Source organism: Cyrtonyx montezumae, unplaced genomic scaffold (genome assembly GCF_038088225.1).
Source record: "Cyrtonyx montezumae isolate F1298 unplaced genomic scaffold, pur_monq_1.0 scaffold_12, whole genome shotgun sequence".
Classification (NCBI taxonomy): domain Eukaryota; kingdom Metazoa; phylum Chordata; class Aves; order Galliformes; family Odontophoridae; genus Cyrtonyx; species Cyrtonyx montezumae.
In genome coordinates, this window is record NW_027071848.1 from 3,800,724 (window position 1) to 3,814,793 (window position 14,070).

Here is a 14,070-nt window from a genome sequence, read left to right on the forward strand (position 1 = left end):
CTAGGTCTGGCCTAATCTTTGTCTGGTTCTCAATAGTTTGAAGGCAATTATGCAATAATTGCGATTCCTCGGGTTTGCCATATAGAAATTGTGCAGGATTTTGCAGACTAGTAAGTTCTAGGGTTAAATTTGGCGCTTCTAGCAAAATACCCTCATATTTCAGCAAACGAGAGTCTGAAATCCATTTTTCGGCTTTCTGTTGTAGAACACTCCGAATATTATGGGGAGATAACACCCTTATGTCGCTGTTAAAGGTAATTTTTCTAGCCTCTTCTACTAGTAAAGCGCATCCTACTATTGCCTGTAGGCAAGTGGGCCATCTCCTGCTCACTGGATCCAATAATTTTGAAAAGTACCCTATAGGCTTTTTCTTTCCAGCCCACTCCTGAGTCAAGACTCCATATGCTGTACCATCATCTATATTGACAAACAAATAGAAAGGTCTCTTAAGATCAGGGAGGCTTAAAACCGGGGCATTGACTAGATCTTTTTGTAATGCCTGCCACTTCCTCTCGTCATTTTCACCCCAAGTTATCCGTCCCTCGGGGGTTAATTTTTGATATAAAAATTTTACTTTCTTACTATAATTCTCAATCCATTGCCTACAATATCCCACTAGCCCTAAAATTTGCCTTATTTGTCTTTTACTCTGGGGGGGTGGCAGGGACAATATCCCTCTTATTCTTTCTGGATCTATCTTCTTTTCCCCCTTAGTAATATAGTGACCTAAATACCTGACTTCTTCTTCCACAAACTGTAATTTTGTCTTTGAGACTTTGAGGCCTTTTAACCCTAGAAAATTAAGGAGTTTAACGCTTTCTTCCCTAACCTGTTCCTCCTCTCTTCCCGCGATTAACAAATCATCAACATACTGGATAAGGGTGATTTCTGGAGCTGGTTGATATTCCTGCAAAATCTGTTCTAGGGCCTGCTCAAACAGATTTGGGGATTCGGTAAAGCCCTGTGGTAGTACTGTCCACCTTAGCTGTTGTTTTCTCCCTGTGTCCGGGTCTTCCCATTCAAAGGCGAAATAATCTCGACAAGACTCATCTAGAGGGCAAGCCCAAAATGCATCCTTTAGATCAATTACACTATACCATAAGTTTTCAGGGCCTAATTTACTCAACAGAGTATAGGGATTAGCTACTACAGGAAAGCGAGATATTGTCCTCCTATTTATTTCCCGTAAATCATGTACCAAACGATAGGTACCATTAGGCTTTTTTACTGGCAATATGGGAGTATTGAATGGGGACATGCAGGGTTCCAGTAACCCCTGCTTTATAAGTCTCTCTATTTCTGGCTTTAGACCTCTCCTTCCCTCCAATGAAATGGGATACTGTTTTATTTTTATAGGAATTTCAGGGCCTTTAAGTTTAACCGAGAAAGGAGGTATTTCCAGATGCCCCACACTATCGATTGTATACCATACTTCGGGGTTAATCCTTTCTTCATCTTCCACCTTTAAAGGGCAAAGTTTAATTCTTATTTCCCTGTTCTTTACTTCCAAGCTTATTCCCAGTTCTATAATTAGATCCCATCCCAACAAATTGAATTCAGCTTCTGGTACAATTAAGAAATCTCCCAATCCTAGCTTAGATTCTGTTTCTATTTTTACATTTTTAACGACCCCTACCTTGAAGGGTTCTCCCTTATCTCCTACTACTAAGGCTGTTTCTCTGGACAATTCACATCCAGAGGGTAGTTGTTGTATGGTGGATCTCTCAGCCCCCGAGTCCACTAAAAATTCTATTTCTTCTTGTTGGGGACCTATCTTTAATTTTATCAAGGGCTCACGGTGTTTCTGGGTCCCTAAAAGGTAAAGCCCCTGACCTCCCTAGTCTTTAAACACCTTTTCATCTTGTATCCTACTTCTACAATTTTTCTTTAGGTGACCTTTCTTCCCGCAATAGAAACAAGTCCGTTCTTCCTTTCTTTCCCTTGTTCCTTTGCCCTTCCCCTGACTGAAGGGTTGTTTCTGTAATGGCCGCCTTTCCTGCTTGTCTAGTTCCCGGCTCTCTCTAACCGCGGCCACCATCATCCTAACTTGCCTCTTCTGGTTCTCATCGTCCCTGCGAACATAAACCTTCTGAGCTTCCCTTAATAACTCATCCATTCCCCTGTCCTGCCAATTCTCAATCTTTTCAAGCTTTTTCCGTATATCGTCCCAGGCCTTGGCTACAAATTGCGTTTTTAACAAAGCCTGTCCTAACGGAGTTTCAGTGTCCAATCCTGAATACAGTTGTAGATTCTTTCGTAACCGCTCCAGCCAGTCATTAGGAGACTCCTCTTTCTTCTGTCTTTCGTTAAATGCTTTATTGATATTCTGGCCTCTAGGGACTGCTTCTCTAATTCCTTGTATAACTATACTTCGTAAATCCTGCATATGTATCCGATGATTTGGGTCTTGGTGGTCCCATTGGGGCCTTTGTAGGGGCCATTTTACATCTGCCTGGGGTCCCTGAATATGCTGGGCATCCCAGACCCTCATTCCTGCAGTCCTAATCATATGTTTCTCTTCAGTTGTAAATAAGATGCCTAGAATGGACTGTAACTCATCCCAAGTATATACATTAGGGCCTAGAAATTGGTCTACCCTTTCCGCAACTCCTAATGGGTCTTCCAAAAGCTTACCCATCTCTTTCTTAAATTCCCTAACATCCCCTGAACTTAAAGGTACCGAAATAAACCCCATCTGTGGATTGGGACCCCCCATAGGTACCTCTTGCAGTGGATATAGGTTTTGTTGACGTGTCCTTCTCCTAGTTTGAGAGCCCAAATTAGGGTCCATTTCCTGATTACCTGGGTTATCCTGATTATTTACCTCGGGTTGTGGAGGAGGAGGAGCTATTGGCTGTGGTGGGACATATGGTCGGGGTCCCATAGGGATCTCCTCCTCTTTTCGAGGCTTCTGTTTCTCAGTCTTTATGTCTACTTCTGACAATTTGAAAATCGGGACTCCCGGTCCCCCTGGGCGTGTAACCCAGACAGCCGCATATTCACTCTCTTCCTGACTGAAGGGAGTCTTAGCGTTTACCCAAAAATTTAACCGCTGTTGTACCCAATCTTCACTAGATCCAAATTTCGGCCACCAGACGTCTGGGCCAATCTTTTGATCTCCCCATACTTCTACACAATAATTTATCATCTTTACTTTTATTTCCTGTCCCGGGATAATACCTCCACATTTCTAACAAGAATGCTAGAGGAGAATCCCTTAGGACTGGAGGACGTTTCATGGCTACAGGGGCCTTACTTTTTCCCTGTCCCATCTTCCGGAGTGCCTTCACTCAATTGTGTGCGCGTTCCACTCGCTTCCCCTCGTTCGTGGCTCACGCAGTCGCAGGCAATGAGAACCGCACTACTAGAGGGTCCACACTCGCTTGGGTTAGTCCGAGCTACCGGCCCCCTCTCACACACACACCACCCGTCACACTCCAGGAAACCCGACCCCGACCGAACGGAAAACCCTTGCCGAAATGGCAGTCACTTACGCGTCCCGCGTCTTCGTCCGGACTTTTGTGCACAAAATTTAAGGGCTCGACCGGTCCTTTCTTGCCTTTTTGCTCTTAAATTTCGGATCGTCGGTAGGAGTAAGGCAGGGAATCAAGAGTGGGGCCGCCAGCTCTGGCGGGACGCCTCCCCAACCCTCAGAACCCGGCCACTACTCCTATCCGAGTAACGGCGGCCACCAACTGAAGCATGGGAACTCCTTCACGACAGTGGGCACCCTGAGCTGCGTGGGGCACCCAGGGCAGGGCTGAGGAGCGGTGTGCTTTCAGGTCCGTCCCCCCACAGCCGCTCTCTTCCCGCGCGCGGGCGCATCGCTCCCCCCCCCAATCCCCTCACGTCCGCCGCTTCCCGGCATCCACCGCGGCACCGCCGCTCGCCGCGGCCGCCTCCCCGTTCCCCCCCTCCGCCGCCATGCGGCACAGCCTCACCCAGCTGCTGGCGGCCTCCTCTGGCGGAGCGAGCCCCTCGGGCGCTGCGTGGCCGCTCGCTGGAGCGGGACAGACCCCGAGAGGGCGGGATGGCGGCGGGGAAGGGGATCCGGGACCCAAACAACAGCAGCAGCAGGAGAAGGAGGCGGCCGAAGGCGCGCTGGAGGTGTGGGAGCAAGAGGACTGGTTCCCCGGGCTGGAGCTGGGAGACCTGCTGGAGGCGGCCCGGCCGGACTGGGACGCGGAGCGGAGCGGCTGTTTGTGCGGAGAAGCGGGGCGGGGCCGCAGGCGGCGGAGCGGCGGGGCCGGCAGCAGGCTGAAAGCGGCGGCGGCGGCGCGGCTCAACCGGCTGAAGAAGAAGCAGTACGTGCTGGGGTTGGAGAGCCGCCTGCAGGGCCTGGCTGCCGAGAACCGGCAGCTGCGGGACCGCAACCGCGGCCTCAACCGCCGCCTGCGGGAGCTGGAGCGGGATTGCGGCTACCTGCGGGCCGTGCTGGCCAACCAGAGCGCGCTGGGACAGCTGCTGAGCCGCTTGGCTGGGACGCGGGCCGGCGGGCTGCGCCTGGGCACCAGCCTCTTCAGGGACGCCCTACGCCAGCACCACCACCACCACCAACAACAACAACCGCCCCTCCGGGCCGGCGGCGACAGCGGCGACCACGACTACGCGCTGCCCAGCGCACGGCCGCCCGGCCCGGAGCAGCCGCCGGGCGCTGCTGAGCCCGAGGAGGAGTGGGCGTCCCCCGGCGGGATCTGCCTGCACGTGGAGCGGGATCAGGTGTCGGTGGAGTTCTGCTCCGTGTGCGCTCGGCGAGCGGCAGCCTCCTTCAAAACGTAGGGTCGAGTCCTCGCCGCGTGTGCTGGCGGGGTGCTTCGCCCCGCCGGAGCGTCGCGTCGTGGTGCGGAGGAAAGAAGGAGTTGAAAGTTAACAGCGGTGCTGGGGTGGTTGGTGCTGGGGGAGATGAGGAGGAGGGGAAGCTGTCGCCTTCGGGTGACAGAAGTCTTGAACCGCGGCCCTGCTCGGCGGTGCGGGGAGCCGAGCGCGGTAGTGCCCGCGCACAGACACGCGGAGGTGCCGGCAGAACACACGGTGCCCACGCGAGGCGGGACGGCGTGCGCGGGGCCGCCGTGCAGCTGCCGGTAGAGATAACGCTGACCCAGCCGGGCTTGTGTCAGCTAATGCCTAGCCCGCTTATCCCGACCAGCCGAAAATGCTTGCTTAGAAAACCAAAACCTTCGTTAAGACATCGTCATCGGACGGAAAGTAGTAATGATCGGCAAAAGAAAGCATGCGTATAAAATTGTGCTGCGTCTTGGTTATGCGTTACTATTAAAACCTCTCTGACAGTTTCTCTTTTAGGTGCTTGCCCTGCCAGGCTCCGTTGTGTAGGGGTTAAAGAGCAGTCGTTTCCCACCTCGCAACCTGGTAAGGATCACTATATTCCCATAATGCGGTATCAGACAGCTTGCTTTGCTTGTGCCAGTCTCGTTCATGCGGTGACTGGTCCAGGAGATGGTATCTCTGGTCCCTGGCCTGCTCTGCCGTGATGTTTCTAACTCCTAACTCAGTTGTGGAAAACGTAATCATTCTGATTAGCTGTTTTCTTCTTTTCTAAATCAGTATGCACAGGGTAGCCAGACAATGAGCTGCGTTTTGAATTAAAAGTAAATGCTTTCTGCCATTTGAAATAGGAATTTTCTGTTGAACTACAAGCTGATGAGCTGGAAAAGGGAAAAGATGCTAATGATAGGACGTTGACAGTCTTTTGTCACAGGGGAAGACCCGGAAGTACAAGCAGATTGCTTTTAAATGAAAAATGTGACCTGGTGTCTAGTGTTAGGGATGCACGGTCCCTTTAGAACATCCTTCCCTGCCTTTCTTTAATTCACAGTGCAGAGCTTTTCCTGTTTGAACAGAACTCAAACACTGCTTACATCTGTACAGTGGAACTGTAATGTAGAGAAATCCCTTTTTTACGTAGAGCTCCATCGAGAACTGTGGTTGGCATAATGCAGGGTCGCAAAGTTACTCAGTGTTTTTGCTTTTCACAAGTAATCTCTGTGCCCATGCACACTGAAATTCCTTTGTTACTTCCAGGTAGCTTTAAAGAAACTGCACGTATATGCATGTGCTTAATTTTACTGTAGAGATGTTAATTTAGCTTACTCTTACAGTATCCAGAAATCTGTAACTTCACATATAGTTAAGCACAGTTTGGAGATGAGCAAATACGTATCTTGAGACTAATTAAATGAAAAATTCTTCCTGATTAACTGGGATAGGACGAAAAATTTTGATGACTGGTAGCATGTGTTGTGTGGTAGTAGTATTTCTTCCCATCGCACAGGATGAGCGGGGTTGTTCTTTCACTGTGTCATAATGCTTAGGTGGTTTTTCTGTACGTCAGCTGGGGGAAAAGAAGGACTGTGAAAATGATAATATATGTAAAGTGAGGTTTCACAAAGAATGGATTTCCTTAAGTAAGTCTCGTTTATTAACTTCATTAAGCAAAACAATCTATTTAGTCTTGTTGGAAGTCTTAGTTATTTTGGAAGTCTTGTTTCTTAAAGCCTTAAATTTGGTATTTAAGGCTAAGCAGAAGGGTTTCCCCCCAGCAATTGGAACTGTTGGTACTAGACCTTATCAAGTGTTCCCGGGTACAAAGAGTATTATTTTTCTTTGTGAAACATCACTGTGTGATAAAGTATACGTGTATTTAGCATCCTTGTTTTTCTTTATGCTAAAGTGGATTCAGCTGTGTTGGGGCAGAAGAGACGGGACCAGCTGCTGGCCACATTTCCTGCTTTATTTTAAAAGGTAGTATAAGAAATGAGAATAAAGAGGTAACAGGGCTTTTGCTGTCTTTGTTTAAACAAAAAAACAAAAAGTTGAATGTTGGGATTCAATTAACTGTCATCTGAGATGTTTTTCTGGAGGACAATATCCTATTGAACAGGTTTTCCTCCGGTGTACTCTGAATTCCATCTGTTCAGGGTATGCTGCCAGCACAAGAGAGACTTAAGGTGTGTGTTACTGTGGTGGCATTGGCAGGATAGTTCCAAGGTTCAGTCTTAAACTGTGACCTGCTGTAGTTGGTGGCTTACACCAGGACCTTATCAGATGTGTACTGACTGATACCCAGAGTGGAAACGATGGAGTTAGATTGAGCCTAGGTTGAACCTGCCTAGCACAGGCTTCATAACATGCTTCAGTTTGAATTTTAGTGTGCATGTGGAGAAGGAAAACACTAACGTAGCAAGTATGGGATGTTACAGTGGCATTTCCACAGTTACTTCAGTACAGAAGTTTAAGTTGAATTTGCATTATTTCATTTTGCATCACTGCGAACTAGTAGGAGTCAGGGACTTGCTTCTGATCTCTGTTATGAACCTGCACATCACTCCAGCCATGAAGCTATCCATGAGCTGTGTCTGAGAGTAGCTGATGTTCTGGTACACAAAGTGACATATACATGTGCAAGAACAAGGTCAAGTCTGAGAAAGTAAGTGGCTGCAGGCATTTCTAGTGCCTACTGAATCACATTTAAACCAAATAGAGGGGAGGAAGTTATTTGAAACTAACCAACTGTACCATCTGTATGGTGTATTATTAATGTAGCTTTTTGAAGTGGAAGCCTTGAAATGACTTAATACTTGAAAATATATTGTTAATGTTTCTTTGTAATTATGTGCCATCCAGATGAGAATACGGTATCGTAATAAATTCAGACTTGTTGATCTTTCAGTTGATGGGCTCAGGTGTTTTCTTCATTTTTTTCTTCTCACTGATGCCTTGCTTTAATTGAGTGGCTCATTACACAAATAGGAATTGGAAAGGGGAAAATTCTGCTGCGTGGGTAATCTGTTGGAACACAAAACTGAATGGATCAGCGCATCCTGAAGGAGGGTCCTTGCTCGTCTGTCTTTCAAGTTAAGTTTGGGGTAAATAAGAAAGAACTGGAGATAGAACTGTTCTTCAGCAGTAACTATGCTTTGTATTTTGCTGCTGTTTCCCTTTATTATGTGCATATATTTGATCAGGCCGTGGGCTGGCTCCTCTGTCCTTGCTATCCTTATTAGGTTCTGAAGTTTGATAACTAGCTAATAACGTGCTGACTAGCCATAATGTTCCATCACATTGTTACTTCTATTTTCAACACTAGGGTTAGAGTGTATGAAGTGTTAGAGAGTTCTGAAGGGACAGCATTTGTAAAGCTCCCGAGTGAGCCACGTGCTGCCATAGCCTTTGATTTCTAATTACTCTTAGCTGCACTATTTGTAAAGACCACATTACAGGAATGCACTGGACTTTTGTGCTGAACTGCATGACCATGCTCAATTTTCCAGTTTTTCTTCACCCCAGGGTCACTCGGAGCTTCTTTAGAGTTCAGTAAGAAGCAGTTTCATTCTCAGTCCTCTGATGTTTACAGACAGCACATTAACTTCCCTTCTGTTTTCTGGCTTAGCAGCACCTGGGGGAACACCATCTTACTGCCCACAGAACCTCAAAAGCTAGCAGAGAGTTTCTCTGAGAATCAACAGGATTCTATTTATGGCATTACAACTGTTTCAAGGATGTACGAGTTGCAGAGGATACTCAGATGAGTTGTGTTTAAAGAACACTGTCTAAAGCTGCACCTTGGCAGTAGCAGTCTGTGTTCTTTCACCCGATTGATGTGGGACAGAGAGCTGAAGGAATAACACTGCCTCCGCTCGCAGGCAGGAAGGTGCCAGGAACAGGACTTGATGCAGGGGGACGTGGAATCAGAGCCAAACCTCGAGCGTGCAATAAAAGACTGACTTATTTTTCCCATTTCTAAAGAAAAACACTTTATAGAGATGTTACCAAGGCATACTGTGCCAGGCATGATGAAGAACTTAACTTACATTCAGGTTCAGAATGTCAGTGCAGAGTCTTAATCTTTTTTCTATTAGGTGAAGGGACACCAACCCCCCAACTTCTTTGTTTATTACAGTTTCTTATCCATGGCAAAGAAGAAACTGTTCAGCTTCAGGCTTGTAACTCTTCAGGATCCCTGCTGGGCTTCATCTTCTCCAGAACTTTGACATATATTCCATGATGTTTAGTGGCAAGAAAAACTCCAGTTAGAACTTGTACAAGCACACCAAATCTCATCTTTTTAAAGACAGGCTGAGAAACTGTGAGCCAGAAGCGTAGTAAGTTCTCTTTCCCTGGCAAGGGAGCTGAAGAGTACCTGAAAAACATAAAGAGTGGCAGAAACTGACTTCCCTCCCCCCCAGTTTACTCATCAGTATTGGAATCAATAAGAACACTTTGGGTAGATACTCTCTCCTAAGTTAAGTCCACCTGGTGGTATTGCAGTGCTGAAATCTTTCTCTGGATAAATGCTGTAAAATCACACCTGCCAGGGGCTTTGGGCACTGGGCACTCCTCATCAGCTGCCCAGCCAAACACCACTAAGAAATGCTCACTGCCCTGCGGGATGGGAGCCCCAGTTTAACGTGCCCACCCATATCATGAATAGCTTGTAAGGTTCCAAGCTAAACTCAAGTGCTCTGCAGTACTGTGCATCAGTTTTGTAGATGTTTTTATCCCATTTGGAGGGCTGGAAGCATACCTCTTAGGAACTCCTCCCCGTAATTAGATGACTAGTACAAATCACCTTCCACACAGTAAAAGCCTTCAGGAGGATATTGTGTGCAGACTGAGAACTGGAAATATAATAACTAAATGTAACACACTGCAGATTAATACATACCTGACTGCAAGGCTTCCATTCACAGGGACAGCCATGAAAATAGGGTAGAAACTACCCACAACAGCACCTATTAATCCTCCTCTGACCACAGCACAGACTTGGCAGTCCAGATCACCTGCAGGACAAGCAAAGCATTTCACTGTCAATATCCACATAGCTCTGTCACCTTAACTCGTAAGCTGCATGACACACAGCAATAGGCACAGTGCAGAAATGGCCAAGCTGTGTAGGTATGCAGGATTATTATTATTTTCTTTCCCTTTTTAAAAAGACTCCCTTTTGCAAAATAAAATAATTCCAGCTGTGGTGGTTAAACAACAGTGGGCAGCAAAGCACCAACCACACTGCCCTGGTGCTCCCCTGCTCAGGACGGGAAGAAAATATGATGGAAAGAATGCTCACAGACAGAGAAGGTCTGGGAGATCATTCCCCACTTACCATCGCAGGCCCAACAGACTCAGCACAAGGGGAGATTAATGTAGCAGTGAAGAGTTAAGATTTCTGCATGGTGCCCATGGGTTGCAGGGGAACAGCCTGCTCCACCACCAGCCCCTCCTGGGCTGCAGGGAACAGCTAAAAGTTGGGGAGGTCTAACAGGAAAGAATTCTGTACACGTGAAAACAAACATACCTCTCCCTCCCGCTCATAACGTACACAGCTCACTGCTGCCTGGCATACTGCATAATCTCTTTGAAACCCAGCTTTGCCAATCAAGCTTTTCAAGACCACTGCTCTGCAGAGAGGAACAGCTCCTCCAGTGTTCCACTGTGCACAGAAAGCAAAGGCTTTGAGATAACAACAAATAATACCTGAAAATAAAGGGTCACGCAGGAAAACATCATAAACTGCCACTGTTGAAATAAATGGAATAGCAGCCATTGGCAAAGCAGATACTATGGCAGCCTTTCTGATATTTAGGATCTTCCTGAAGAAATTATTTGCTGTTAAGCCACATAAGCTTGCATTTCCTGCAAGGAAGTACGATCCATGATTACAAAGGTTCCTGTAATAAAATAATAATAATAAAAAGGAAAAGTCTCTTTAGACAATGAGAAACGTAAAACTGCTTTCTTTATTCAGTGCTGCAGTTCATTGCTGAGTACTCACAACAAGAAGCCCAACATACTGCTTTTACAGATCCAGAGCTACTATTTTTCCCATGACAACAGAGGGATGCATTCTGCTGCCACGTTTTTTACATCCAGCTTAGAGCAGGTACCGATGGTGAAATGTATAACACAGTGAGAGATGGCGCTCATTTAATAGCTTGGCAAACACTTCCTGCTGCATTCATCACAGAGTGGAACAGAAACACACACCAGTGTTACAGTCCCAAGGAGCAGTCTGTGATGCATCTCACTTGCAGAGGGAAGTTGTGCTTTCCTTATCATTACACCTGTCACTGGCAGTTGATCAGATTTTCAAACAAGGACACATGCTGCTCACAGTTCAGTTATGCAGGAACCTGGCTGGTCAAACATTGCTCTTAAGAGTGCATTTGTTTGTTTGCTTCAAGAAATGGGCCTATTTGCTTTCCAGATCAGCATTCTCACAACTCTGGATGTCATTTACAGACTGTTCCCAGAGCAAAAGCAGCCTTTCTATTGCTCCATTTACAACCAGGTGTTGTAAAACACACGCGTGCAGATGCATACACGCAGAGCACTGAGATTAAAATTTACCCATGTATTTGAGAATCCAGATTAGAGCACAGCAGCATACACAGGAGGAGCAGATCTCATCAGTTTTACTGATGTAAATAGCTGCATGGCACAGAAGGTAAGAAAGGGAGTGTTGGGAAATGGCTGCAGGAGCAGGGAAGTCACGGTGATATGTACGAGCACAGTTTGCACTGCAGCACAGACTATATGCTCATGGAAAGGTATTAGATGTTGATAGGAGGTCATGATGCTCCTAGGCCAAGTGACAAACAACTCAAAGCGGACATGAACTGCTTCAGCTGAGCAACCCAAGCTGCCAAGACATCTATGGGAAACTTCTGTGATTATGTTATTCACCCTGCTTTCAGTGAAGAAGGCTTCACAGGGTTGCTGATAATTGTAACTATAGGTATTTTTAGAATAAGCTGTCCTTGGTAGTCTAGTCTGTTTAGCTTTCCTTTGGGCTCTGTGTTATGCGCTGGCCACACTGATACGGCGCTCAGGGGAAAGTACACTGTGTGAACCTAGAGAAAAGCAGAAGCAGGAGATGGTCTGTGGCGAGTGGGAGAGGAAAAGTGCACTTTGAACAGGGGACGCCCTGCCAGCACTGCCTTTCACACCCGCCGCCGACGCATTCCTGTTTGGATTTCTTAGGATTAGGATGATATCAAGAGTTACCTCCCTCAGGATGGTTTCTCACTGCTGTTAATTGTTGGGAACTGCTTAAAGTTGTTTTTTCTCTGAGGCTCTCAGCCAATGATTGTGTGCCATTCTCTGTACGCCCCTGTCTTAAACACTATAAGAATAAGGCTGTCCGGGTAATAGAAAAAAAAGCCTGATCATTCATGTATTGAGTCCTGTCGTGCTCCCCGCCCGAGAGCAATCCACTCGGACCCTGATATCCGCAACAGGGAGGACAGAAGAATTCTTTTTGTATGGTTTAATATCAGCTCTCTCATGTCAAAAACATGATCTTTGGTGAACATGAACTATCAATTTGGCTGCAGCATGCTTCCTCTTCCAGCTGTCCAAGGGTCAGGCTGGGTATTTGGAAAAGGCTCTACAACACAGGGCAGTGGGCATGAAGCAGGCTGCCCAGGGAAGGAAGCACAGCTTTGAGCTGTTGGAGATCAAGGAGCATTTAGACAACGTGCTCAGGCACGGAGTTTGGGTGGTCCTGCGTGGAGCCAGGGCTTGGACTCGAACCCAGTGTGCCCCCTCTAAGTCATGACATTCTGCAATTGTATGGGTTTATGACAGCTATTTCTTTCCAAGGCCCAACAATCTCTAGGTGCTGCAGTTCCTATCAAGAGTTACTTGCCTTTCCAAGTTCTCCTGAGGAAGGAGACGTGTTTTAAGTTGTGTACAAGCACAGCAAATCCTACACAGAGCTACAACACTGTAATATGAGGGATAAAGCCTTGGTGTTATCATCTCTCATCTGGATGAGAAGGCTCTGTGTAACTAGCTGTAGTTTGCTTAGCCAGCAATTTAGTTCTATTAGTTTAAAAATCACATGCAAGATATCTATGTGTTGACCAGCTCAGGTCCGGTCTGGCTCTGCAGTGAAATACAACAGTATAAAACACTGGTGTATGTGAGGCCAAGAGCCTATTTAACTATTTCTGTGCTGCACAGTACCCCTGCTGATGAGCCTGGCATATGGCTCTGGCCGATTTCCAAGCACCACCTGGCTACCTTAGCCTCACCTTCCTGAAACAGGGAGCAGCACAGAACGAAGGGCAGAAAGCAGCAGCTTGATGCTCACTCCGTTCTGGCCCTAGGCCACCCCTGCTTGATGCAGGGCACTCCAGCAGGCATGGGTATCTGCCTTACGCTCTCCAGCAGTTCAGTTTCCTAGAAAATGCATGACAGCATGAAGGCTCAGAGCCAGTCAGGGCTAACCACCCATCCCAGAACCTGAAGCACTGAGGAGCACACGCCAGAAACCAACTGAGTAGGATCACTGAGAGATACCCATATCTGAGCATTACAAAACAAGTTTTCTCTTCTGGACAATAAGAAGCTTCTCTGCAATTCAGTGTTTTTGTAAACGTGAGGAAGGTCTTCAATACCAAAGAAAACAGAGACAGAACAGTCTCCAAAAGACTTTAAACATTCAATACAGTTCATTTATTTCACCAGCACTTACTGATCTGATTTAGGAAGCTCATTCAACAACTTGTGCATGATTTCCATCCGCTTCACTCTTTCCAAATATAGTCTTTGCTGAGGAGAATCTAGTTCAAGAAATTCTCTTCCTGTCATTTTGAAGTCCTGGATCATGAGGAACAAACAAAGAAATGTAATCAAAGTTACACACCCCCAGTATGCATCAAAAGAACATTTACATTCCCTTGCTCTACGCAATCAGAAATGCACTTCCTATTTCTCCTGGCAGTTATCAGATGTAAAATCCAGTTCCAGAAGCCTATGATATTTTTGACAGCGTGAACCCTACCAAACTGTATTATTTAGCAGGGGGGAGTGTTGCAGCTGGGGTTTGACAATGGCCTTGAGCCAACTTAAGTGCTCACTCTGATCACCCCCAGACACCAGCTCCACAGCATCTCCAGCCCTGGGGACCAGGCAGCAGCTTGCTGAACTCACACAGCTGGAAAACACCTGGAGGCAATGATGGATGATAGGGAATGACCTCAAGTTGCACCAGAAGAGATTCAGCCTGGATATGAGAAGTTTGTTCTCAGGAAGAGCAGAGAGGCATTG

General features: G+C 46.8%; 2 protein-coding genes across 2 annotated transcripts; one reads left to right on the forward strand and one right to left on the reverse strand.

Moving 5' to 3' along the window:
• Window positions 1-3,908: 3,908 nt before the first annotated feature.
• On the forward strand, window positions 3,909-4,981 carry CREBZF (CREB/ATF bZIP transcription factor). The gene has a single exon (XM_065729967.1). The coding sequence runs from the start codon at window positions 3,925-3,927 to the stop codon at window positions 4,777-4,779; it is 855 nt and encodes a 284-aa protein (XP_065586039.1). The 5' UTR covers window positions 3,909-3,924; the 3' UTR covers window positions 4,780-4,981.
• Window positions 4,982-8,653: 3,672 nt separating this feature from the next.
• LOC136044801 (transmembrane protein 126A-like) lies at window positions 8,654-13,644 on the reverse strand. The gene is made up of 4 exons (XM_065730328.1): window positions 13,496-13,644; window positions 10,492-10,685; window positions 9,683-9,797; window positions 8,654-9,157 (listed from the first exon to the last, which is right to left on the reverse strand). The coding sequence occupies exons 1-4, from the start codon at window positions 13,627-13,629 to the stop codon at window positions 8,953-8,955; spliced, it is 648 nt and encodes a 215-aa protein (XP_065586400.1). The 5' UTR covers window positions 13,630-13,644; the 3' UTR covers window positions 8,654-8,952.
• Between the last annotated feature and the right edge of the window lie 426 nt (window positions 13,645-14,070).

What these genes read in the sequence shown, in the direction of transcription:
- LOC136044801 (XM_065730328.1), bottom strand. Translation starts at nt 13,629, where the DNA reads ATGATCCAGGACTTCAAAATGACAGGAAGAGAATTTCTTGAACTAGAT. An exon ending in GAGCTTCCTAAATCAGATCA is followed by an intron (nt 10,686 to 13,495) that starts GTAAGTGCTGGT and finishes ATTTTATTACAG; the next exon opens with GAACCTTTGTAATCATGGAT. An exon ending in GCGTGACCCTTTATTTTCAG is followed by an intron (nt 9,798 to 10,491) that starts GTATTATTTGTT and finishes CTTGTCCTGCAG; the next exon opens with GTGATCTGGACTGCCAAGTC.
- CREBZF (XM_065729967.1), top strand. Translation starts at nt 3,925, where the DNA reads ATGCGGCACAGCCTCACCCAGCTGCTGGCGGCCTCCTCTGGCGGAGCG.